This window comes from Eleutherodactylus coqui, chromosome 1 (assembly GCF_035609145.1).
Source record: "Eleutherodactylus coqui strain aEleCoq1 chromosome 1, aEleCoq1.hap1, whole genome shotgun sequence".
Classification (NCBI taxonomy): Eukaryota; Metazoa; Chordata; class Amphibia; order Anura; family Eleutherodactylidae; genus Eleutherodactylus; species Eleutherodactylus coqui.
In genome coordinates, this window is record NC_089837.1 from 334,572,050 (window position 1) to 334,599,400 (window position 27,351).

Here is a 27,351-nt window from a genome sequence, read left to right on the forward strand (position 1 = left end):
GTCTGGCGTGCATACATAGAAAGTTGCGTCAGGTCCTTGCAGAACTAAAGTGCCATGGGACATTGCGGAGACCGGAGATGAGTAGTCTCTGCTCCCTCCACGGATCCGATCCGTGAGGGAAGATAAAAGTTAAAAAAAAAAAAAAAGTTTAATGTGATCTCCGGACCCGGGGTTGCACACCGCTGCCCTCAGGGACAGCTCCAGGCTCTCGGCTGCCGAAGAGAGCTGTCACATAACACAGACCCTGCGGCTTTAATCTACAGGGCTGTAAAAGTAGACTAAAGCCCAGACACTGAGAATGCAAAAACACATGGGTGGTCACTAAGGGGTTAAGAATAATATACTGCCACACAATTATGTTTACCGGCGAAATGGCAGGGAAATGGCACACAGTGTTTAGAGATGGTCAGGTACATAATCTGGGAAGTGACCTGAAAGCTGTAAACCATTTTAAGGGTAAATTAAAATGCATACGTGAATGATGTCCTAGGATAAAGACCTAGATATAGATCTGTTTGCTGCACTCCACAAGAATCTGAATTCTATAATATGGCTGTCTGTGAGCACACCATTCTCGCTATATTCTCAACAAGCCCCCACAATGTTGACAGTTTTTGAAACCTGGGACTGGCTAGTTCAGCACTGATGACCATGCCTCATTGGAAGTTGCTCAAAGTGCTCCCCCCACCCTTCCCCTTCTAATGTGGATTCATGCTGATACTGATCCACAAAACTTGCTCACTTGATTTTATGCTGTACTCCGGTGTTCAAATCAATCACAAGTGACACTTATTAGCAATTTGAAATCCTCACAGAAAAACTTCTGTGACTTATTTGTATATTAGGGCCCATTTACACGCAATGATTATCGTTTAGAATTTGTTCAAACGGACGATTTGGAGCGATAATCGTTACATGTAAATGCAAAAAAATGCTCCCTGTTCATTCACTTGTTAGTTCTTGACCTTAAGTCAGTGATATCACTGGGTCACTGGCTTCTCGCTGCATGTAAGTGCTCAGCACTGCACGTATATCAGGTGAAGCGCTGAGTGACAAGCCAGCGATCCAGCACGAAGTCTTTCAGTGTAAATGCTCTGCACGAATGCTAACGACCTTAGCGGTGACGTCAGGGCTCGTGCAGACGTTTAAACAACTGTCAGCCCATGTAAAAGGGCCATTAGGCTAGTGTGATGTAATAAAATCGCACCTCCTATTGACTTGAATGCCTTGATCTCATATTGCAATTTCAATACCCTGACCTCAGTCAAAAGGTTGCAGTGTATCCCTAGCCTTGCTATTGCAATATACAGTATTACACTTTATATATGTACTTCATATCCCACAATGAGTGGTAAACCGTTTGGGTTGTTTTGTTTTGTGTTCTCTCAGAGACTTGCTATTGAACTATCAAGAAACCAGAAATCTAGAGGTATGTCTCCACCGGACAATCATCTTAGTCCCCAGAATGATGACAGTCCAGAAGCCAGATCCATTAAGCCAGAAGTAAATCTAGAGAACATTACTTCTTTACCTACTCCAAGAGAGGCGGAGGAGGAAGAGGATAAAATCCTTCATGATGTATTCAATGTAAGCATGTCCAACTGCATTTTATGTTAGGCATTTGGTATGTTATGAAAACTGTTCCATAAAATCTCATGTATTCCTACGGCCTCACCTCTGGTATCGGTCTACATTTCCTGTGCCATGTAGATAAGCCTTCTCTTAAATGGCTATTCCCATGTCAGATACCATTAATGTTAGAAGTGGTCCCACCTCTAGGGCCCACAGCTGTCTCTGGAACAAGGAGACCCCATCATGCCTCACCTCGTACCAGTGGCCGCCAACATGCAGGCTCTGAGAGGTGGGAGGGTTTTAAGGGAACGACCAAGCACCCTGTGCTATGCTACTTGTGCTCATTTTATTTTTGGGGGGGTTTACAAGTCTGTTTTGTCCTGAGCTGTAATTTATGGCTATTGAATTAAGGGTGGTTTCATATCTGTGCTGGGAGATTCCGATTTCTTGCTCTGTTCCGCCATGGGGATTCCCCTTTCCTGCTTTCCGAACAGTTCTGTCTCCAGACTGAACCAAACTGCATCAGGAGGACCCCATTGACTATAACCAAGTCGACCCATCTTCTACTCAGTTGCCTGGTTTTTGAACAGAAGAACAGTGATTTAAAAAAAAACAAAAAAAAACAACTACTTTTTTCCCCTTCAGCTAGATCTGCACCAAAACAACACAGATATGAAACCACCCCAAGTCCTTGACAATATCATCATGCATCCGAATTAGAATATAATTCTTTGTAACTTATTTCAAACTGGTCTAGTTATTGAGGGCTAGGATCAGTCATTGCTTTATTTGCCTTCCTTCAATGCTGGCAGTCCATTTATTTTTGTTTTTCGTGTTAACAGCAGGATCTCTCTGATGGGGATTTGGATGTGGACCTGGTTGGGGATGATGAAGTAAATCATTTGGAGGGAAGCTGTTCCTCTGCCAGTTCTACTGCCACCAGCAACACAGAAGAAAATGATATTGATGAAGAGACCATGTAAGTATGAAGTCAGATATCTTTTCTTTAAGAGAAATAGGAAATCTTTTCAAGAGTCATCTGTTTGCTGAAAGAAGCAGGTACAGTCACAGAATGCAGTGTTTGGAAGATACATAATGTCTTCCCTCTTGGTGAGTTCTTTCTTATTCCTGTTCAGGTCCGGTGAAAATGATGTGGAGTATGGTAGCAATATAGATTTGGAAGAAGGAGAACTGATGGAGGATGCAGCTGCTTCTGCTGGTGCCTCAGGTAAGATTTAAAACAAACCAAACATGTAACATTATCGAAAGTCTTAACAAGAGGAGTCCCTCTGCCAACGCACGTTACAGACTGTTCCGATTTCAGCTTTACAAAGAGACCAGCATGTGCCTTTTCATCACCTGAGAGTACAGTACCGATCAATTGGATGCACACCGAGTTGCCACTTCTGTACAGTGTTTCTCACAGTGCTTTGTGTTTTTCTCATTGTATAGTTAGCTGACTATAAATAGGGCCTCAGGACATGTCTGCCCCCTTTTCTGGGCATTGTTTATTGAACAAAAGCCGAAATCAGTAGGCAGCCAATTCTTAGCTTCCTCTTTGCTTACATATTCTAGAATTTTATTTTTTTGTGTTGTGTTCTAAAGCCCCATAATCTCTCCATATTCATGTACTTGAGGTTTAAGATGTAGGAATCTTGCAGCAGGCGCACTGCAATAATTTAAGAGTACTAAAATATCTACACACACTTCAAAGATTAGAAAGCGGTTCTCATCACATTGGATTCTTTCCATGTAATACAACATAATAACGTGGCAGATGCCGATGTAATATAAGGGGTTGACTTCGCACAACAGTTTCTGCATTAATTCTTTTTTTTCCTAATAAATAACATTTACTCTTTATGGTCATTGCAAGAATACGGGCTGGCTTGCAAATTTTAGCTCGGGGGGGAAGAAAGGCAACCACACAGCACTGGCTCATTAGTAGCAACCTACCCTAAGGGTGGCAACGCACAGTGCAGCGGGCCACACCCAGCCAGACAAATTACTGGCAAAATTGTGTGGTCGCCATTGGCAGCGGTGGGTGTCCGTGGTCTGGCTTTGTTTGGGCAACCACACCGTGTCTTCATCCTCTTTTTTTTACTTGTTGATCGATTTGTGTAAATACAGCATAAGAATAATCTATAGTACATACATATAGCACCAGAAACAAGCTCAGTGCATAAATGCAGCACCAGAAGCAAGGACTACATTTCTTCTCTGTATAACCAGTTTCAGACAAGTATTAAGGGCGCATTTTACAGATGAGTCTCCCAGCATGATTGGGTCTATTGACCTGAACTCACAACGTAATATGTATATATGAAGCGAACAGGCTGAGAAGGAAAGCAGGGGCATACAAAGAACTTATGGGGGACCCCATAACACTCAGAATTTGCCAACTGCTCCCAAAAGAAAATAGACACAGCAGTTCAGCTCTACTATAAATATTTCTTATGTAATACACTCAAGTACTGGCACTACACAATAATTACTGTGTAGTTGCCTACAGAAGTCACAGGTAACGTCTCCATATTTAGTCAACTTCTCATTAATTCCAGCCACAATTTGTATGTACACACCATTCGCACTCTGGTGTTGCAACTCCTAATGAACATCCTTGCCTCCCCATAGTAACAGTGCCCATTGTGACTCCACTAAGTGCCCCTGCTGTGGCCCTGTGATGTAATAGTGCCTTTGCTGTGGCTCATTTAAATTATAGTGCCCCCTCTATGGCTCCACTAAGTAATAGTTGCCCTGCTGTGGCCCTCCTAAGTAATATTGCCACTCTGGCACCACCCAATTAGATATAGGAACCCCTCTGTGGCCCTTGTTAGTACTAGGACTCCAGTTAATGGCTTTGATTGGTTCTCAAGCGCCATGGCTCAGCCAATCCCTGTGGCATTTAATGAACCAATCGGAGCAATTGCTTGCTGTAGGCCGGTTGTACAAATCCGTTACCAGCAGGCGTTCTTCTGTTGGCAGTTGATAACTGCAAGAAAGCCTGCCGAAACTGCGGAGGCCAGCGGGAGGGACCCGGACGGCGCGTGCTTGGTAAGTATTGTGTTTTTTTTTGTTGTGTTTTTTTTAATGTAATGTAGCTAGGGCTTATATTTCAAACATTAACACCCCCCCCCCCTGAAAATCAGGGTAGGACTTATTTTAGGGGCAGGTCCTATTTTCGTGGAACCACTAATATTGTGTGTTGGAGGTTTTTATTTTTGGAAGGGTTAGGTGGGGGTTGTTAAATTGATTGGTTAACATGCATCTCAGTATTCTGGCGAGATAGTCTGTTACACTTCCAACTCCTGAACCATGTACAGTGAGTCTGGAAAACCTTAAGACCCTTTCACTTTCTTTACATTCTGTAATGTTGTGGGCCAGAATGTTAGAAATATTTGTAAATAATTTAGAAATTAAAAAAAGTAATATTTTTGCATTGTCTTAAGCAGTGGTCCCAAACCTTTTTGGCACCAGGGACCGGCTTCAAGCAAGACCATTTTTACAAGGCCCGGCAGGGTTGGGCGGGGCTTTGGTTATAGGGGGCAGGGTTATGAAGGGGGTTGGAGTTCAGTGCATTCTTATTTAGTTATGACATTAGAATGTCCTGGCAGTACACACATAGGGCAGTGTATAATCTCCTCCCCCCCCCCCCCAGCACACACATAGGGCAGCATATAATTTATCCCCCCCCCCCCCCCCCAGTAATAGACAGCCCCCATCCCTCAGTAATAGACAGCCCCCATCCCTCAGTAATAGACAGCCCCCATCCCTCAGTAATAGACAGCCCCCATCCCTCAGTAATAGACAGCCCCCATCCCTCAGTAATAGACAGCCCCCATCCCTCAGTAATAGACAGCCCCCATCCCTCAGTAATAGACAGCCCCCATCCCTCAGTAATAGACAGCCCCCATCCCTCAGTAATAGACAGCCCCCATCCCTCAGTAATAGACAGCCCCCATCCCTCAGTAATAGACAGCCCCCATCCCTCAGTAATAGACAGCCCCCATCCCTCAGTAATAGACAGCCCCCATCCCTCAGTAATAGACAGCCCCCATCCCTCAGTAATAGACAGCCCCCATCCCTCAGTAATAGACAGCCCCCATCCCTCAGTAATAGACAGCCCCCATCCCTCAGTAATAGACAGCCCCCATCCCTCAGTAATAGACAGCCCCCATCCCTCAGTAATAGACAGCCCCCATCCCTCAGTAATAGACAGCCCCCATCCCTCAGTAATAGACAGCCCCCATCCCTCAGTAATAGACAGCCCCCATCCCTCAGTAATAGACAGCCCCCATCCCTCAGTAATAGACAGCCCCCATCCCTCAGTAATAGACAGCCCCCATCCCTCAGTAATAGACAGCCCCCATCCCTCAGTAATAGACAGCCCCCATCCCTCAGTAATAGACAGCCCCCATCCCTCAGTAATAGACAGCCCCCATCCCTCAGTAATAGACAGCCCCCATCCCTCAGTAATAGACAGCCCCCATCCCTCAGTAATAGACAGCCCCCATCCCTCAGTAATAGACAGCCCCCATCCCTCAGTAATAGACAGCCCCCATCCCTCAGTAATAGACAGCCCCCATCCCTCAGTAATAGACAGCCCCCATCCCTCAGTAATAGACAGCCCCCATCCCTCAGTAATAGACAGCCCCCATCCCTCAGTAATAGACAGCCCCCATCCCTCAGTAATAGACAGCCCCCATCCCTCAGTAATAGACAGCCCCCATCCCTCAGTAATAGACAGCCCCCATCCCTCAGTAATAGACAGCCCCCATCCCTCAGTAATAGACAGCCCCCATCCCTCAGTAATAGACAGCCCCCATCCCTCAGTAATAGACAGCCCCCATCCCTCAGTAATAGACAGCCCCCATCCCTCAGTAATAGACAGCCCCCATCCCTCAGTAATAGACAGCCCCCATCCCTCAGTAATAGACAGCCCCCATCCCTCAGTAATAGACAGCCCCCATCCCTCAGTAATAGACAGCCCCCATCCCTCAGTAATAGACAGCCCCCATCCCTCAGTAATAGACAGCCCCCATCCCTCAGTAATAGACAGCCCCCATCCCTCAGTAATAGACAGCCCCCATCCCTCAGTAATAGACAGCCCCCATCCCTCAGTAATAGACAGCCCCCATCCCTCAGTAATAGACAGACCCCATCCCTCAGTAATAGACAGACCCCATCCCTCAGTAATAGACAGACCCCATCCCTCAGTAATAGACAGACCCCATCCCTCAGTAATAGACAGACCCCATCCCTCAGTAATAGACAGACCCCATCCCTCAGTAATAGACAGACCCCATCCCTCAGTAATAGACAGACCCCATCCCTCAGTAATAGACAGACCCCATCCCTCCATCCCTCAGTAATAGACAGACCCCATCCCTCAGTAATAGGCAGCCCCCCCATCCCTCAGTAATAGGCAGCCCCCTCATCCCTCAGTAATAGGCAGCCCCCATCCCTCAGTAATAGGCAGCCCCCCCCATCCCTCAGTAATAGGCAGCCCCCCCCATCCCTCAGTAATAGGCAGCCCCCCCCATCCCTCAGTAATAGGCAGCCCCCCCCATCCCTCAGTAATAGGCAGCCCCCCCCATCCCTCAGTAATAGGCAGCCCCCCCATCCCTCAGTAATAGGCAGCCCCCCCCATCCCTCAGTAATAGGCAGCCCCCCCCATCCCTCAGTAATAGGCAGCCCCCCCCATCCCTCAGTAATAGGCAGCCCCCCCCATCCCTCAGTAATAGGCAGCCCCCCCCATCCCTCAGTAATAGGCAGCCCCCCCCCATCCCTCAGTAATAGGCAGCCCCCCCCCATCCCTCAGTAATAGGCAGCCCCCCCCCATCCCTCAGTAATAGGCAGCCCCCCCCCATCCCTCAGTAATAGGCAGCCCCCCCCCATCCCTCAGTAATAGGCAGCCCCCCCCCATCCCTCAGTAATAGGCAGCCCCCCCCCATCCCTCAGTAATAGGCAGCCCCCCCCCATCCCTCAGTAATAGGCAGCCCCCCCCCATCCCTCAGTAATAGGCAGCCCCCCCCCATCCCTCAGTAATAGGCAGCCCCCCCCATCCCTCAGTAATAGGCAGCCCCCCCCATCCCTCAGTAATAGGCAGCGCCCCCCCATCCCTCAGTAATAGGCAGCGCCCCCCCCCCCATATACTTACCTCCTCCCTGCTGTCGCTCTCTCTCTGCTTGCCCTGACGTCAGCCCGGAACGCTTCCTCTCCAAGTCCTCTCCTGCGGAACTAATGAGCAGGGGACTCGGGGAAGAGAATCCTGGCTGCACAGACGTCAGTGTGTGCGCCGGCATCAGCGCGATTACCAGCGGGGAGCTGCGGCGCCCCCGCTGGTAATCGCTTCAGTGGTCAGCGGCGTCGGCACGCCACGGGCCACATAGCACAAGGCAGCGGGCCGGATTCGGCCCGCGGGCCTTGTGTTTAGAGCAAAAGTTCCCGGCGGTGCCGCGGACCGGCGCTAAACACCCAACAGCCTGGCCCCAGTCCGCGGCCCGGCGGTTGGGGACCCCTGGTCTTAAGTGTTCAGCTCCTTCTTGGTATGACACTTGAAATTTTGCTCTGAAAGCCTCCAATTTGTTTTGATCAGCTTTGAGATGTTTCTACACCTTGATTGGAGTCACCTGTGATAAATTCAATTGATTTGGAAATACTTTTAAGATACTACCCCATTCACAATACATATCCAAGCCATCAAAAGGAATGAACTGCCTGTAGAGCTCAGACTCTGGATTGTATGGAGGGACAGATCTGGAGGCTACAATAAAATTCTGCTGCACTGAAAGTTCCCAAGAGCACAATGGTCTCCATAATTCTTAAATGGAAGACGTTTGGAACAGCCAGGACTCTTCCCAAAGCTGGTCGACTCACCAAGCTAAGTAATCAGGGGAGAAAGGCCCTGGCAAGAGAGGTGACCAAGAACCCAATTGTCACTCTGATTGATTTCTTAAGATCCTGGGTGCAGATAGGAGAAACCGCTCGGTCCACCATCACTGCAAGCACTCCAGCAAGCTGGGCTTTATAGCATAGTGGGCAGGAAGAAGCCTCTCCTCAGTAAAAGACACACTGAAGCCTACCTAGAGTTTGCCAAAGAGCACCTAAAGGACCATCAGACTGTGAGAAACAAGATTCTCTGGTCTGATGAAACCAAGATAGAACTGTTTGGCCTCCATTTTAAGCGTGTTATCTGGAGGAAACCAGGCACTGATCATCACCTGCCCAATTCCAACCCTACTGTGGATTATGCTGTGGGGGTGTTTTTGAGCGGCTAGGACAGGAAGACTAGTCAGGGTTGATGGAAAGCTGAATAGGGCAAAGTACAGAGATATTCTTAATGAATCCAGAGCTCAAGGGACTTCGGACTAGGCAGAAGGTTCACCTTCCAACAAGACAATGACCCTAAGCACATAGCCAAGACAACACAGGAGTGGCCTAGGGATAATTCTGAATGTCCTTGAGTGGCTCAGCCAGAGCTCTGACCTTGAGAGATCTGAAAATGGCCGTACAAAATATCAACATCCAACCTGACAGAGCTTGAGAGGATCTGTAGAGAAGAATGGCAGAAAATCCCCAAATCCAGGTGTGCAAACCTTGTAGCATCATACCAAAGAAGACTGGAGGCTGTAATAGCTGCCAAAGGAGCTTCAGCTAAGTATTGAGTACAGGGTGTGAATACTTGCATTAATGCAAAACGTTTGACTTTTTTTTTTCTTTTTAATTAAAAAGTAAGATTTCTAACATTCTGTATTCACTTTGTCATTATAGGGTATTGAGTGCAGAATGATGAGAAAAAAACTAATTTGCACAGTGCCAAAATATAGCAAAATATAAAAAATGAAAGTGTCTAAAGACTTTCCGCACCCACTGTAGTTTATACAAACATTGTAATGTGGCTGCATAATTTTAATCTCTTGTACTCCTAACCTCTCCTTGCATGTTCTTTGAAACTTCAGCAAACGGTCATACCTATGGTAGCGGTAGAGCCTCAAGACGCAACGGAAACAACTTAAGTGCCTCCAGCAGCAGTAGCTTATTGGACCTGGATCCTCTTATTCTCATTCATTTGCTGGATCTCAAAGACCGAAATAGTGTGGAAAATCTCTGGAGTCTGCAGCCCAGGCCTCCCACATCCATCTTCCATTCTGCAGGTATTTTATACAAGAATGTACTTCTGTTGCCATGTATAAAAAAAGCCTAATATTACTACATTTCACTGTTTACGTCACAGGTTCTGACATCTTTGACTGGAAAAATAGTGCTACATGTGGCAGTGTTTTTTGCCTCTAAAATGATAGATATGATGGCAGAACACTACACAGATGTCAATAGAGATTTGGCTGAGTAACACACTTGCACGTACTGTAGGTATTTGTTAACGCAATCCTATACAGGCTTCCAGCAGCGGAAATCCCACCGCGGAATTTCCGCTCGTGTGCAGGCGCCCTTTCTTGACAACTTGAAGGAAACAGAATCTGTTATCATAATATGTAATAAACAATTCAACAAACATATTGGCTTCTATGCATACATATCTTATTTACCATATAGTAACCTACGCATCCATTTCGGTAAATCGATTTGTAGTGTTTGGTGCGAGTTGAGCCAAGATCATAATATCTTTTGAAATTTATCAGGACATCCCTTGTGCTGATATATTATTTTTTCATAGGGGATTGTTGCATTAACAAACCCGCCCAGCCTGACACAGAGGGCTACTCCACGGTTGTCCACCTCGGCAATTGTTTTCCTGGCCAGGAAAAAAACTTCCCTAAGAAAAATTTGGGTATAGTGTATTGACAAGTGTATAGCCCAAAAATGTCAGCTGCATCTCAAGAACATCACTAGAATACGCCCTTTTCTCACCATGGGCACACTAAAAATGCTCACGGTTGCCCTCCACTCTCGGCTCGATTATTGCAACCCGCTGCTGATGGACCTCCACTGCTTCAGACTCTTCCCTTCTCCAATCCATCCTAAATGTGGCAACAAGGCTTATCTACCTGTCCAGCTGCTACTCAGACGCCTCTGCCCTGTGCCAATCACTCCACTGGCTGCCCGTCAAATACAGAATACAATTTAAACTCCCTTCCCTCATCCACAAAGCGCTCCACAGCACCGCCCCTCATCTCCTTTCACCACCCAGCCCGCTCCTTCCGCTCTGCTAACAAAATCAGACTAAGTGCCCCTCTAATTTGAATCTCTCATTCCGGCCTCCAAGACTTCTCCAGAGCAGCACCAGTCCTCTGGGACGCGCTACCAAAAAATATCCGGGCAATCACTGACACACTAAACTTCAGACGCGTTCTAAAACCGCACCTCTTCAGGGAGGCATACCAAATTCCCTAAACCAAACCCTTCTGTACTCCGCCTGATAACAACATGCTTCCTGTCCTACCGACTGCAGCTCCTGTTAGCCGTAATCAATCGGCACCTGCAGTCATATAGACTCCACCACTGTATGGCTTGACCATTGTTTGTATCTAGAGCATCTCTCCACCTCACCATACCATGCACATCTCCAGTCCCTTTACCTTCTGTATCACCCCACTATTTGTAGTATGTAAGCTCATTGGAGCAGAACCCTCACCCCTACTGTTTCCATCAATTGATTACTTCATGTAATCATGTCTTGTTTTATTTCCCCTGTATTGTAAGCGCTGCGGAATATGTTGACGCTATATAAATAAAGATATTTATTATTTCACATCCAGTAGACCAAACGCTATCCTTGGATCTAAGTTAAGGGGAAAGGGCAAAAGTGAAGACAGAAAGGTAAAAACATCCGCCCAGAAATTTATGATGTGGGAACAATCCCATATTAAGTCTGCTAATACAGAAGTGTTAACTACTGCCGGGTTGTACCTGGACTTTCAACTTGAAACTATAGCAAATACCGGTGCAGCCCAGCAACTAGTAGTAAAATTAGTTACATTTTTTTTTTATTTAAAACTAAGTTAAGTGTTGGCAACAGGTTCACATTAGCATTAAGTCTTTGGCCTTTCATTTTTCTGTCCCTATTTTGGAGCAGACGCGGAATTAAATTGATCTGTTTTTATCACCATTGCGTTCCACTTTTAAAATCCACATTAAAATTAAAGGGAAAGCTTTCAGTTTACGTGTACGTGTACACCAAACAAATAGTGCTGCAGGCTGCGCTATTTGTTTCGTTTAAAAAATGGGAACGGAACAGAAGCAAACAAAGCTTTTTCGTTTGCGGTCTACTTTTTAAGACCACATTGAAATCAATGGTACTAAAAACTGTTCTGTTTAATTCCATCTCTGCTCTTAACCCTTTCCAATCCAATTTGTATCCTGGTTTTCCTAGGGGGCTTACTCTTTTTCTGCTGTTATACAACGGCGCTATATGCTGGCTAAAGCCAGTACTGCATGAGTTGACATATTGGATAGGCTCCAACAGCAGAGAGGCTGGCAATATACAGTAAGAGAACCCTGATGGATGTCTTTCAGTATCGGAGCTGTACAGCCTTAAATCATAATGTCTTCAGAGGTCAGACAGTGGATTGGAAAGGGTTAAAATTGAACCAATAGATGGAAGTCCAAAACGACATTAAACGCTAGTGAGTATCCGCCCTAACTTCCTTGTACTAGCACTCTAAAGGCCCTTTTACACAATTATTGCTCAAAATTCGCTGAAAAGCCATCTTTTGAGTGATAATTGTGTGTAAATGTGCGCCTGTCTTGCACTTTTTGTCCATTGCTGACTTCAGGTCAACATGAAATCAATCGTCCCTAATGAGACGGTTCGCACACTGAGTTCTCCACAGGCAGCGCTGATAACTTTCTTTCAGCTGCTGTCCCGCTGGAGAATAAAAGCGATGTATTCAGAGAACAGAGCCTCCTGCTGCTCTCTAAATACACACCAATGAAGCTAGTTAGCTACTAATGGGCTAATTAGCCCATTAGTTTTGAGCGATCATTTTGCATTAAGCATTGTTAGTTTCTGGCGAATTTTGAGCGATCATCTGTGTGTAAATGCGGTACTATTGTACCTTGTCACCACCGGAAGCTAGGAATTTGACAGGGCTTGCATGGAAGAACGCCTCTGTCATGCCCCTAGCTCCTGATTGGTTGAAGCAGTCTTCACATTTGGGGGCATGTTTAACTCCCCAAGTTCCATTCTGACACAGCAGCGAGGACAGCGGAAAGACTTGGGAGCAGTGGCAGAGTGGAACAGAACACTGAGTGAGCGGGGCAAACAGCTGTCATCGTCAGACAGCCGGTCATCGTCAGACAGCCGGCGGCCGGGATGGAGCAGAGAGCTGGCACACTGGGTGCAAAAAAGGGGCCCAACGTTCAGCCAATGGGGAGCTAGGGGCGTGACAGGGGTATTTCTCCATGCAAGCCCTGTTAAACCCCTAGCTTCCAGTGGTGACAAGATACAATAGTACCTGTAAATGCACCTGTAGGCTGGCTCCACACGGGGGCTGATCTGCAGCAGAAAGTGCTTGGGACATTATGCTGCATATCAGCAGTGCAAAGTCTGCCTTCAAGCCCAACCCATTTGGTGCAGGTTTTATAGCGCATCATGGAATTCACCCCCTCATTGAGAAAAGGTGAATTCCACAGTTGAATTGGCAAAAAAATTGACATACAGATTCCACGCCGCATGTCAATTTCTGCACTGGCTTTGTGTGGATTATTTCTGCAGCTTGTAGACACTATTTTCAAAATCTCATCTGCTTTGCTGCTGCTGCTACTACTGTAAATTGCTCAGTCTGGACTCCTTCTTAGAGTGGACACCCACCGGCAATTTTTTTATTTTTTATTTTTTCCTCTTATCTTGCGCTGCAAGAGCAAGTGAAAACACTCACCTCGCAGCGCAGGAAAGATGCTGGGATGGGACTGGGATATCGACTGTTCAATGGGGCCAGCGGCAGCAGCGCTAGCCCCATTGAAAAGATAGGGAGAATACTGCGGACTTCTGCCACAGCTGTGGCAGAAGTGCAGCATGCTATCCCATTGCTTTCATGAATGAATATCGAAGCACTAGCTGTAATTGGCTGAGCGCTCAGCCAATAGCTAAGCACTAGTTGTAATTGGCTGAGCGCTCAGCCAATAGCTAAGCACTAGCTGTATTTGGCTGAGCGCTCAGCCAATAGCTAAGCACTAGCTGTATTTGGCTGAGCGCTCAGCCAATAGCTAAGCACTAGCTGTATTTGGCTGAGCGCTCAGCCAATAGCTAAGCACTAGCTGTATTTGGCTGAGCGCTCAGCCAATAGCTAAGCACTAGCTGTATTTGGCTGAGCGCTCAGCCAATAGCTAAGCACTAGCTGTATTTGGCTGAGCGCTCAGCCAATAGCTAAGCACTAGCTGTATTTGGCTGAGCGCTCAGCCAATAGCTAAGCACTAGCTGTATTTGGCTGAGCGCTCAGCCAATAGCTAAGCACTAGCTGTATTTGGCTGAGCGCTCAGCCAATAGCTAAGCACTAGCTGTATTTGGCTGAGCGCTCAGCCAATAGCTAAGCACTAGCTGTATTTGGCTGAGCGCTCAGCCAATAGCTATGCACTAGCTGTATTTGGCTGAGCGCTCAGCCAATAGCTATGCACTAGCTGTATTTGGCTGAGCGCTCAGCCAATAGCTATGCACTAGCTGTAATTGGCTGAGCGCCCAGCCAATCAGCACAGCGCTTTCAGGAGGCAGGGATTTTTAAATCCCCCGCCTGCTGAAAGTGCTGGATAGCAGTGTCGGGGAGCCAGCCGGAGGACGCGCCTGAGCGGTGGAGAGGTGAGTATTTTTTTTTTTTTTCTTCTTTTTTTACCACTTAATGTTGATTTTCAGGGAAGGGCTTATATTTCAAGCCCTTCCTTGAAAAATCATACTGCAGGGTTTGCCACAAACCACTGCTTTCAATGGGACTGGCAGCAGCGCCCATCCCATTGAAAGCAATGGGATAGCATGCTGCACTTCTGCCACAGTTGTCACAGCTGTGGCAGAGGATTCCTTCATCCCGCGTTATTCTCCCTATCTTTTCAATGGGGCTAGCGCTGATGCCGCTGGCCCCATTGAAAAGACTGGCATTATCCCCGCGTCATCTTTTTTTCTCGCGCTGCGAGGCGAGTGTCTTCACTAGCTTTCGCAGCACAGTAGAGAAAAAGACGCCAATGGGTGTCGGCCCCTAGACTGGGTTCACACAGGGTTGAAATCTCGCGGAATGTCCCCAGTGGGACCGCACAGAAATTCTGTGAGACTTCTGCAGCTTGAAGACCCGTGGCTTTTGGTGCAGGTTTACAAGAGGTTTACTCCCATAAAGAGAAGAGCTGGCCGCAGCAGAAACGGCAATAAAATTGACATGCTGCAGCTTTGCATTCTGCGTGGCATGTCCATTTCAGTGCGGCTTAGACGCAGCAGGCTGACCGCATCGTGTGGACGAGATCTTTGCAAATCTCGTCCACTTTGCTGCTATATCCCAGGATAAAAATTGCAGGTGGAATTTCCATGCAGAGTCCGCACAGAAATTCCATTGCAATTCGGCCTCGTGTGAACCCAGCCCACAGTGTGTTTTTGTGTATGTTTTCTACTGTAGACTGTGGTGCTGATTTTAACCCTAATTTCTCCCTCTCACTTTAAATTTGCATCACATGTCAATGTTAGCTGTGGACTGCGGATCTTCTCTGCACCATGCACATGTACTAATAATTTCTGTGGCTTTCCATGCATATAATCCTCAGCATCAATGATTTGATAGTTGTCTTTTTTTTTTTTCTTTTCTTTTTTTTTTCGCCTATGGGAAAGATGAGTGTGCAGCTGATAAAGGTTATTTTTTCCGCCCCCTCTTTCAGTAGCCACATATAATAGCATCTTGTGTAGTGTCACAGACTTGCACTGTGATTTGTGCTTATTTTAGATGCCAGACAGCTGCAAGTGAAATGATTGCTTATCTACAAAATGTTCTTGTTTTGCAGTTAATCAGGCTTGAACCGCTTGCATTGCAAGGTCACTTCATAGCATTTATTGTGACAAAGATTAAAACAATAGAACATTTGGTGAACAATTTGTTTTTACCCCTTTCTTGACATCACTGAGCGCTTAAATCGACAATAGGTTAATGAACTACACAACTTGTTTTATGAAAGGCTAAATGTTTGCCAGTAAGGATGAAGAATTTACCAGTCAGAATCCTTTTTATATAGCTTTTCAATATTTTTGTCAGCTTAATTGATTTGATTTACTACTTTTTTACATTTTGGGTTTCAAGGGTTTTTTTAAATAAAAATTACGTATGCACAGGATAGGTTATTTATATATAATATATATTTCTTGGAGTCCAACCGGTGATGGGACCCCTACTGATTTACAGGAATGCTGGTCCCAGAATGAATGCATATCTGTGACTGTCTCTCAATTCACTGGACGTAGAGCTAGCCAAGCACTGTACTTGGCCCTTGCAGTCATTCCCGCAGTATTGAATGAAGCAGTGCTCACCTATGCCCACTACAATTCCATTCACACGCGATCGGCGGTGAAACCCCCAGTGATCATACATTTATCACCTATCTTCTGGATAAATCACAAATGTGTATTTTTTTTATTTTTTTTTGTTTGTTTGGAGCATGCCTTTTAAATGTTTAGGAATAAAAACTTCTGAATGAGTTGGAAGTACTTTTGAATATTCTGTTCTGACTGCAATTTTATTGCTTTTGAATAATTTGTATTTTTGAGTGTATAGCAGTAATTTTTTAAAAGCATTGCCCTATCAAAATTATTTATCTATTCACAGGACAGGTGATTCAATTCAATCATTGGGAGTGGTGAGGTGGGGGGTTGACTGTTGGGAACACAAAGAATCTTGCCAGGTTTGCGTCAAGTCACTCAGATTGATAGCAGTGGTGTGATCACTGCTCCATTCACTTCTATGGGGCTGATGGAGCTAGCCCAGCATATCACTTGACTATCCCCATAGACTGTGAATGGTTTGGTGGTCCTGGATGCATTCACACCAATACATCATTCAGCCTGGTATCTCAGTGAGCTGTTCTTGAGATTCCTAGGACTCTCAGTGGTTGCACCCCCAGCGATTATGTATTTTATCATCTAACCTGTGGAGAAGTGATAGTGAGTCTTAAAAGGCTTGTTCCATAATCATTTAATGGTATCCATACATGCTGTGGTAATCCATTGTAATCCCATGTGGGTCACTGCTAATTTCAAGGTGGCACCTGGACCTGTTTTGGAGTCCAGGTGCCACCCTGCAATTAGTGGTGATCCACATGCTGTTACAGCGACTCAAATGCAAAATGTACAGGCACCCTTTAAAGGGGTTTTCCATTACTGTAATATTGGTGGCCTATTCTTAGCTAAAGTCTCATTATTTAGCCAAGCATCGGGCTGTACAAGGTTATAGCTGTACCTGGTACTGCAGCCCAGTTGCATTCACTTGAGCTGCAGTAAGAGCCACAGCCTAATTTATGGCCCTGTGCCTGGGTAAATGGTGAAGGTGATGCAGCAGTCCGCATCAGTTGATTGCCAGGGTGGTGGCAGATGGACCTGCATTTCTAATAATGGTTTATCCCAAAGATTATTTTTTAGAATTGCTTTTGCAACCATTTTAGTTACCATCTGGAGCCTTGAATTTGTCGTTTCTCTGCTACAGTAATGTAGGTATTGTGCTTGCGCTAGGGCTACCATGGTAGCATTGGCAGACTTTCATGCATGGACTTTCTGTCTCATGACCTACTTTGTTATGAGCGGAGGTCATATGACAGGATGTCTGCTCTGGGGTTGTCAATGGAGCATCAGTAGACAACCTGTGCATAAGCGGTAAACCATATTTCTGTTACTGCAGTGACTAGAATACCAGGAGAGGGAGAGAATAATTTGGCATGTGGAAGGTTTCAAGGCTGTCAAACTATGTTTGTAAAAAGTGCAATAGCCCTTTACTGTAGTAACGTCTGTCCAGCTGTAGATGTTTCCCAACTCCAGTCCTCAGGGACCGCCAACAGGTCATGTTTTCAGGCTTTCCCCAGTATTGCACAAGTGATGTAATTATTGTCGGTGCCTCAGACATTGCCACAGGTGTTACCATAGGATATCCTGAAAACATGACCTGTTGGTGGTCCCCGAGGACTGGAGTTGGGGACCCCTCTTCTAGGGGAAACCTACTCAAGCCTTTTGATTTTCTTATGCTTTCAGCATCCTGTTCTCGCAAAGACAGGGACACACGCACACAACAGGCCTCTTGGCGCGTGTCTCCGGATTTGAAGATGCTGAAGAGGTACAAGTCTCAGGTCCTTGAGGTGCGCAGCAAACTTTCTGCCGTGAAGAGCCAGATATGTGAAGTCAGGAGCAGCAGTGCTGGACCTAATGATGGCCCAACAAATGCCAACGGGGAGCTGGACACTTTAGCCACAGGAGGTGAAGGATGTAGCAAGTTACAAGAACTCGGAATGGAGTTGCTTAGAAAATCTTCTCTCGCAAGCTGTTATGTGAGAAACAGTAAGTATGAAACATCCCATGTTGTCTGTATGGTCCTTTCTGTAGCTGTTCGGAATTTTTCAATTCTTCTCCATCCCTTTTAAAGTCTGGGGGTGGGACTGTTATTTCTTGCTTTATTTTCTCCTAGTTAACTTTCACTGCTAAGGACATATGTAATATGTCATGACTTGAAATACTTGCTGTGGCATAAGGTCTAGGGCTTGGATATGGATACTAGGCTCAATGGGCCCAACACTTGGAAGTCTGAGAGCAGATTGAAAAGTTTCTGGTTTTGCGTGTCTGAAAGGATTGGAGGAGAGAAGGCTGCATTTAACATCAGGGAGGAAGATCACAGCCCGTTACTGTCATCTCTCCTCCTCTACAGTCACCGAACTTCTCGTCTGTCTGATCTAGTCCCAGAATGGTTGCCTGCTTTATGTGAAAGCCTATGTAGGGAAATTGGTTTGTGAGCCCCGCTGATGTGCAGTGCTACTGTATACATTAAATATCATAGAATATTTTCATGTTTCCAGCAACCACCAAAAAATGTAATTCCCCCAAGCATTCACGAACCGGTGAACGAACAGGAAGCCTTTCCTTACGGAGAGCTGTTGATAATGGGGACAGCAGTCATCGTGCTAAAGGAGAATGTCAAGCTCCCTCTGAAGGTATTAGCTTGTCAGTAATATATCCATCTGCGCACTGTTCCTGTGTATGTTCCATGTGAATAACTTCTATGTAAATGAAGCATACAGAAATACAGCATATACAGTTTATTTAGCAGTTGTTAACGTTGTGCTTCGTTTGGGAGAGTAAGGGCTCATGCCCACGGGCACGCACGGTTTCCAAGTGTGGAATCCCGCAGCGGTTTCAACCTGTGCCCGCAGCCATGAGGCCTAAAAAGGCATTTCTCACCTGTCCGGCTGCTGTGCGAGTCCTCTCTGTCGTGGCCGGATCTTCCTTCTGCACAACGGATGCGTCCGGGCGTGCCGCACGCATACACCGTGTTTTTATTATTTTTTTTTTTTTTAAATCTCCTGCTTTCCCGTGGAGCCACGGCACGGACAGCTATCATTGACTTCAATGGAAGCCGTCCGTGCGGGAAACCACAGAAAATTGGGGGGGAAAATGACATCCGCAGGTATTCAATTACCTTCAGAAGCCCGTGAATATCTATGGGCATATTGAACTGCGGATCATCCGTGCAGGTGAACCGTGCGAGTTCCACAATTCAATTTTGCCCGTGGACATGAGGCCTTTGACTAGTAAGCTAAACTGAACTGCACATTAAATGAGTTTAGTAATGCGTAAGGTAATTCTACACCATGCATTCACGCTCCATGCCTGGATAAGCACAGTCCGCATGGGCGTTTGTGAACTGTGCAAGGTTTACGCTTGCATAATCAAGAAAAAAAAATAGGAAATTGGGTAAGAATTGATTTTTAGCTCCTATTTCATTGCAATGAAATACATTCCAGCTACTATTATATGCAAAAGGGAGATCGAGCAACACCTCTGCTGCACCTATTTGACTTGCAGGAATGCTACCTTCTATGTCAGACCTTTTCATGGGTCACATACCTTATAACAATGACTGGGAGTATATGAGTCATCTTCCAGAAGGAAAAGATGGCCATGTGCACACAGCTGTTTCTGGGAGTTCTGTCCCTCATCCGTGTGGAGTAGGTTGTTGGCTTGGATGTATGACAAGCCTATGAAGTGTGGCGGGATGCTACCAATATACTAATACAAAGTTGTGTTTTCAGCTTGTAGCAGTAGCGCCAAAAATGGCAGCAGACACGGATCACCCAGATCTCTAGGAAATGGAAGTCCAGAGGCACCATCCAACTCCAAAGCAGAAGACAGACAGCCGGACCTTCTGAGTGCTGAAATCCAAACCATGTGCTTGGAAAAATCCAGGAAATTGGTCACATTAGGGTAGGTCAGCCCTACCACATGGAGTGCTCCTATCACAAAAAGCTGACTATTTGTAACCCATTAATCACCCACCTGCTTGGGTTATGATCACATACTAATTTTTTTTCACTTTTATGTGTCTGCATTACTTCAGCCATAACTATTCTATAATTTCTTTAATGTGAAAGAAATTAGAATTTTTGCCAAACTTCTGGGATAAAGATACATTATAATATTTTACTCTATATTTTATTTTTTTTATACTATTCACACGTTGATAACCCAGTTTTTCCAGTTGTGGGATGCCTATTAACTATCCTTTTTGTTGTGTTGAGGTTGTGTGTGTTTTTCTTTTTTTTTTTCTTTCAATGGAAGTGCAAGAAAATGCATGATGGTGAAATGAGTTCTATGTAATGTATTTTAAACTTAATCCTCTTAAGGGTATGTATAGACGCAGTAGATCGTAGTTCAGGTGCAGACCAAAATCCCAAGCATATTTTGTATTGCAGATTTTGGTGTGAATCCATACAATTTACTGTAGCTCTGCGTCAAAATACACCAGATTTCACCGTTTCAGTTGAAGGGGAGGGAAGTCCGCTGCGGATCTGCATCAAACTCCACACCACTGGGGTGAATTCTGGTGCAGCAAATCCACACCAATTCACTACATGTGAACGTACCAGAGGGATTACTATTTTTAGGTTTGTTTTATGCTTATGACATGTTGGCATACTTCTGTATGCTAATACATTATGATTTGTCTTTTTACAGCGAGTACACTTGCTGTGACCTAATTGCATTCTGAAAGGTTCAGTCTCTTAACCGTGGCGTTCAAAGGATTAAATGGATGGGATCAAAGGTTTTCTGTGATCCAAGCTGTGAGAGCTAGGCTAGTCTTAGACAGCCGAAAACCCACTTTACAGCATCACAGGTCACACATGCAGCGCTTATTCTATTTGCCCCATAATCCTAACTGTGAAAAAGGTTATTGGTTGTCGGCAAAGGGCTAGGCTCCAATTGGTTTTGAGAATGTTCAATGTTGTGTGTTTTTATTTTTGTTTTTTTAAAGACTTGTTAGAAATATCACTATACAAAAATATATGCAATGCACATGGCCCAAAATAAACTTTTTTTTGCTGCTGCTGCCTACTTTTATTAAACCTTACCTTCTCAGGACCAACAGCTTGTTGGCCTTGTAAAAGAGAAACTTCTGGTTGTTTCCACCTTTGTTTTCTACAACTGCTGTGATTTCGACTGATGTCCACCTGGGAAACTGACAGATGGAAACATTGTAAAATGGAGACTAAGACTTCTTGTCCGCACGGATTCTCCATGCAGAACCCCGCAGCGGGTCCCTTTTTTCCCCGCAGACATGAGGCCTATAAATTGCTAATACTCACCTGTCCGGACGCTGCGGGTTCCGGTCTGTCATGACCGGGTCTTCTTTCCTTCTGCCCAGCGGATGTGCTCAGCACGCCAGCAGCATGCTTAGCGCATGCGCTGTGCACTCTTTTTTATTTATTTATTTTTTTTAATCCCTGCTTTCCTGCGGCAGAGCAGAAATTAAGCTGTGGGTGAGCCTGCGGGAGCCTTCAGTGCGGGAAACCCACAGAAAATGGAGCATGCTGCGGGTGATTTTTTTCCGCATGTGTGATCCACGCGGCAGGGAAAAATGACATCCACAGATATTTACTTAACTGCCAATAGGTGTCCAGTGCATCCCTATGGGCGCGGATCACGTGTGCGGGCCATCCGTGTGGATTTCGTAAATATAATTATCCAGTGGACGTTAGGCCTATGATGGTATTCGTTTCACACATTAAATACTGGTTCTGTCTACCGTAATGCTGTTTCCAGCATGTAAGACTGAAACCAAAGGCAGAGCAGCAGGGAAAAAATTTGCAGTATGAAGCTGGCCTAACTATATAGGTTTGTATATACGCTTTCCCATAATTCTTATTCACTTTTATGGGAGTTACTTAAATCTAATATAAAAGAACCTACAGGCTTTTTCTTGCACCACACTTTGACCCCTTTATGTGACCTTTGGTGGATGATTTGTGACATCCTCACAACCATCGTAAAATCCTAAAATTTGAGTTTGATACATTGAGTGATCCGTCAGGCCAGGTCAAAAGCCTAGTGGCGCGGTTGTGCTTCAGCCAACAGCGCCGCTAGGGAGACTAAAGCGTTGCTCAGTGACATTCATATCAAGTGCTTACCAGTTTGACTGTTGCCTTGTCCCGAAAACGTGGAAGACCAAGCCGTGGACGGCGTACAGTTCAAGGGGTACTCCTCTAATTAGTGTGGTCGTCGTTGAGGGATTGACTACTGGTGCTTGGGTCCCTTCACAGGGAAGATTAGTAGATTAGCAAAGTAAATAATCTATGCAAAAAATTCACCCCATTGGGGGCGAAGGGTCTGGGTGATGGTGTTAGAGGGGCATTAACCCCTTAGTGACCAGGCTTTTTTGCTTTTTTCCATTTTTGTTTTTTCCTACTCCCTTTTAAAAAATCGTAGCTCCTTTATTTATCTATCGAAGTGGCTGTATGAGGGCTTGTTTTTTGCGGGACGAGTTGTATTTTTCAATGGCACTATTTATTGTACCATATAATGTACTGAAAAACTTTTTAAAAATTCTTAGCAGAGAGAAATGGAAAAAAAACCGACATTCCACCATCTTTCGGTGCGTCCTGTTTCTACGACGCACAAACTGCAACAAAAACGACCTGATATTTTTATTTTATGGGTCAGTACGATTACTACGATACCAAACTTATATAGTATTGTTTTTGCTGTAGTTCTTGTATTTTTTTTTTTAAGATATTAAATTTTTTTCAATTATTTTCTGCGGTCATTTTGTGCGCGCGATAACGTTTTTATTTTTCCATCGACGTAGTTGAGCAAGGGCTCATTTTTTGTGGGATGTCCTGTAGTTTCCAATAGTATCAATTTGGAATACATACGACTTTTTGATCACTTTTTATTGCATTTTTTCTGGGAGACAGGGTAACTAAAAAAATGCATTTCTGGCGTTCTTTATTTTTTTTTTCGGACCACGTTCACCGTGCAGAAAAAATAATGCACTACTTTGATAGATCGGACTTTTACGGACGCGGTGATATCAAATACATATTTTTATTTTATGATTTAGATTTTTTAATAATAGATATGGCAAAAGGGGGGTGATTTAAACTTTTATAACTTTTTTTTTTTTTTTTTTTTACAATTTAAAAAACTTTATTGATCTTTTTTTTTCACTTTACTTTGAAGTCCCCCTGGGGGACTTTAACATGCGATGCTTTGATCGCTCCTGCAGTATGACGTAATGCTATAGCATAACGTCATACTGCTTTTTTACAGGCAGTCTATGAAGCCACCCTGTGTGGATGACTTGATAGGCAGTCTGCTAAGGCAGCCCTGGGGCCATTCATTAGGCCCCCAGCTGCCATGACACCTGCACGGATTCCCCGATCTCACCGCGGGGGGGCCGTGCGGGACCCCCAAACAGCGTTCGGGGGATTTAAATGCCGCTGTCAGAATTGACAGCGGCATTTAAAGGGTTAATAGCCGCGATCGGCCGAACGGCCGAGCGCGGCTATTGCCCGCGGGTGTCAGCTGTAATAAACAGCTGATGCCCGCGCTGTATGGAGGGAGATAGTGCCGCTACCTCCCTCCATACACGTCCTGCAGCTGCAGGACGTAAAAACACTATGGCCCGGTCGCTAAGGGGTTAAGCAGTGTGATTCCCTGAAACTTTGTCTCCAAAATATGCCTGTTTTGGAGACCTACAGTCCATATGAGTAGGGTAAGGGCTTGATTGTGGTGGTGGTCTGCTTGTTATAGGCTAATTGTGCTTCACTATGGTGTGTAGACCCTTGTTGTCATGTTCTCATAACATTACAGTATTAAACCAATTTAAATGTAAATACTGCATTAGACTAGGGCTAGAATCAATTTGGTCACTCTGTGGCTTGCAGTTAAAGGGATTTTCCAGGTAAATGCTATCGATGACGTATCATCAGGATAGGTCAGCAATAGTTGATCGGTTGGGGTCCGTCACTCAGGACCCCAATCGATCAGCTGAGCGGGCACATGCTCCAGTGCCGCAAATACACAGAGGTCGGAGCTGAAGCTGCGGAAGTCTCCCTGCTGACCTCTGTGTAGTAGCCAGCACTTGTGACTACAGGTTCAGGTCTCATCGAAAACAACGCGAGCTGTATCTGCAGTTACAAGCATCGGTCACTACACAGAGGTCGGAGCAGAGACCTCTGCTGCTTCAGCTCTGACCTCTGTATTTGTGGTGCTGGCAGCTGACTGGTCGGGGTCCCAAGTGACGGACCCCAGCTGATCAGCTATTGATGACCTATCCTGATGATAGGTCATCAGTGGTATTTCACTGGAAAACCCCTTTAACCAAAACGTGCAGATAATTAGAAATGTGCCTTTTTTGGATTTCGTGATATTTGCCAGTCACATTTGGGGCTACTTGTGAGTCACATCATGACCATATTGGCTTCATTAAGATTTTGAGGTCACAGAGCTACAGTGATTTTTGGATCCGTATCATAGTAAAGTCGCCATGTAACTCTAACATTAATGATGTTTCCCCCATCTTGAAATGTTCTGGCATATAGTTGCTTCACTACCACATTTGAATAAGTGTATGTATCATCATTCGCTTAAGGCCCTTTTACAAGGAATGATTATAACCGTTCAAAAACTCATTTACATGATCGAAAATGAACAATAATCGTTGAGTATGTCAACAATCAAACGAGCAATAATTCGATCGGTTGTTCATTTCACTCAAGCACGAAAATCATCGCTGGCTCATATGCTTATCATTCGATTTTCATGCTAATCGTTCAGTTGTGCAGGGTGCTAAGGCAGCAGCCTGAAGCTCTCGCTCATGACCTGAAGGTTAGGAGTTCAATCCCCACATGGTTCAGGCAGCCGGCTCAAGGTTGCCCACCCCAGCAATAATAAATTACCTGAAAGCGCTGCGGAATAAGTTGGCGCTATACAAATGAAATTTTATTTATATTTTTTTATTTTATTCATTCACTTGTGCATTAAATCTGAACGATTTGGTAACTGACCCGGCAAACTATTTATTTATCTGCCTTTATAAACGGAGTTCGCTCGTGCAGCCTGACATTGTTCCTTCGAACAATAAATCGATAGGTGTAAAAACGCCTTTACGATGAAAGCTTTCTCATATTTACTGCAGCTTTATATTATGGGGATTACTAATTAAATCTGTATCCTCTTACAAAGGTCAAATTCTAAAGGATGGACTGCAAAGGATGCTGTGCAGACTGGCAGCTTGGACAGTGATCAAGATGCAGGTGAAATTAACCCCATCATATCAGATGGCGCTTCGCCTTATCCAGATGAAGGTAAATGTGTTTGTCTCTCATTTCTCCTCCCTTCTCGATTTCACTTGGCCTATATTTGTCATGAAGGACTTTATATATGCATTGTATGAATATGTGGGTGCCTATAGTAATGATGCGGGGGATAGGATTATTGGCAGTCTCCATTGTATGCTTCAAACCAATATTTTCAACCTATCTCAGTAAAATCAGCAGCGTGTCCCATGCCATCCTCAGGGGCATACACATTTGGTGGTAGTTATAATAAAACCCATAGCAGTGTAATGGAGTATAAGGCCTCATGTCCACGGGGAAAATCCATGGAGAATCCGTGGCAGGTCCCTCCTGCCCCGCGGACATGAGGGCTGAAAATAAGAATTACTCACCTCTCCGCACGCTCCGGAGCTTCTCTTCTTCGCGGCCTGATCTTCTCTCCGTCACGGCCGGATCTTCTTTCTTCGGCCCGGCGGATGTGCTCGGCACGCCGGCTGCGTGCCGCGCGCATGCGCCGGGCACATCCACCGGGCCGAAGAAAGAAGATGCGGCCACGAAGAAGGGAAGACCCATACCGTCCTGAGCAGGTGAGTTAATGTCTGGTGCGGGTCTCACGCGGATCTGGACGGCTTCCATAGGCTTCAATAGAAGGCTGCGGGAGCCGTCCTTGCTGGACTTGCGCACCTAAATGGAGCATGTCCGGATTTTTTCCTGCACGCGGAACCCGCGCTTGCAGGGAAAAATGACATCCGCAGGTATTTAACTACCCGCGGGTGTCTAATGCATCCCTATGGGGCGCAGATGCGCGTGCAGGAAAAACGCACGGGGTTTTCTTTCATATCTTTGCCTGTGGACATGAGGCCTAACTAATGCAAATGAAGATTAAAACTAAACATCTGAATGGCTGTCATAAGCACCACCATTATCCTTCTTGCCTCTTCCCCCAGATTTATGGGTTTCTTATTCTTTTATCTGTCTTAAAATTCAGGATAAATTGAGATTTTTACTTACGGCCCATATACACGGAGCGATGATCACTCAAACCATGGTTTGAGTGACATCTTTGAGCGATCATTTTGCATAAACTATTAGGTAACTACTTAAGAGCAATGAAGTGTGCAAATGAAGCCTTAGCTGAAAGCAGTTTATAGCCCAAGGGCTCTTATCAGCTTTCAGTTCTTTTGTTCTCCAGTGGGAAACAATGCTATCAGTACTACCCGCGGAGAACTGATAAGGCAGTTTAGGTTGGACTGAATTTAATGATCAGCTAGCAATTGCTGTGCATTTAGACGCAACGATTATTGCTCAAACAATCACTTTTTAGCGAATTTTCTTTTTTCTTTCAGTGTAAATGGGCCCGTAGATATGTCTCACTGATTGTGTTTTATGGTAGCTGACATTAGATTGTTGAGGAAAAGACCACTGGATGCCTGCTGTTATGCCCTCCTCCACCCAAGCTGTAAATAATAGGGAAGTTTGTATGGGGCAATGGTCCAGCATGCTTGCTGATGCTGTAAACCTGAATTTAACAACCATTTCCATAACTCCTAGAAGAGAAGGATGTGTCCTACTGAATAGTTCTTTTGGTATGTTGCTTGATGGTATAGTTTTTTTATACAGCTGTTAGCATTGGGTGTGGCAATATATAATACCCGTAAGGCTGCCTGCAGATGGCCGGGTCGGATGCCGCTGCCAGAATTCTCAACCCGAGCCCCTTCAGGGACCAGCGTGGCACTCGCCTCTCCCGCAGCTACAGCTCCTTGATCTGCCGGCCAGCCGGCGCATGGGCAGAGCGGAGCCGGCGGCCAAGGAGTGACATATTTCTGTGTGGGGCTCTGCGAGCCCCCGCACAGAAGTTGTCCATGCCATGATTTGTTTTCTGCGCGTGATTTCGCGTAGACAAATTGCGGCCATCTGCCTAGGACTATGTCTTCTAACGCAATGCTATGGTAGTTTCCACGGGCAAAATTTCTGCTCGTGTGCAGGAGGCCTAAGCGTACGTCTACATGTTGCGGAATTTCTGTAGTGGAAAATCTAATGTGGATTTTG

General features: G+C 45.3%; 1 protein-coding gene across 3 annotated transcripts in view; it reads left to right on the forward strand.

Annotated features, from left to right (window-relative positions):
• TRIM37 (tripartite motif containing 37) overlaps positions 1-27,351 on the forward strand; it is a 97,893-nt gene that overhangs the window by 58,619 nt on the left and 11,923 nt on the right. For 2 of the 3 annotated variants that reach the window (XM_066575822.1, XM_066575841.1), the window contains 8 exons: positions 1,390-1,587; positions 2,415-2,551; positions 2,709-2,800; positions 9,534-9,728; positions 17,732-18,034; positions 18,547-18,681; positions 19,780-19,951; positions 25,211-25,332. In XM_066575822.1, the coding sequence (XP_066431919.1) occupies positions 1,390-1,587; positions 2,415-2,551; positions 2,709-2,800; positions 9,534-9,728; positions 17,732-18,034; positions 18,547-18,681; positions 19,780-19,951; positions 25,211-25,332 (1,354 nt within the window). The remainder of the gene's footprint in view (positions 1-1,389; positions 1,588-2,414; positions 2,552-2,708; positions 2,801-9,533; positions 9,729-17,731; positions 18,035-18,546; positions 18,682-19,779; positions 19,952-25,210; positions 25,333-27,351) is intronic. The other variant, XM_066575832.1, reaches the window with a different exon arrangement.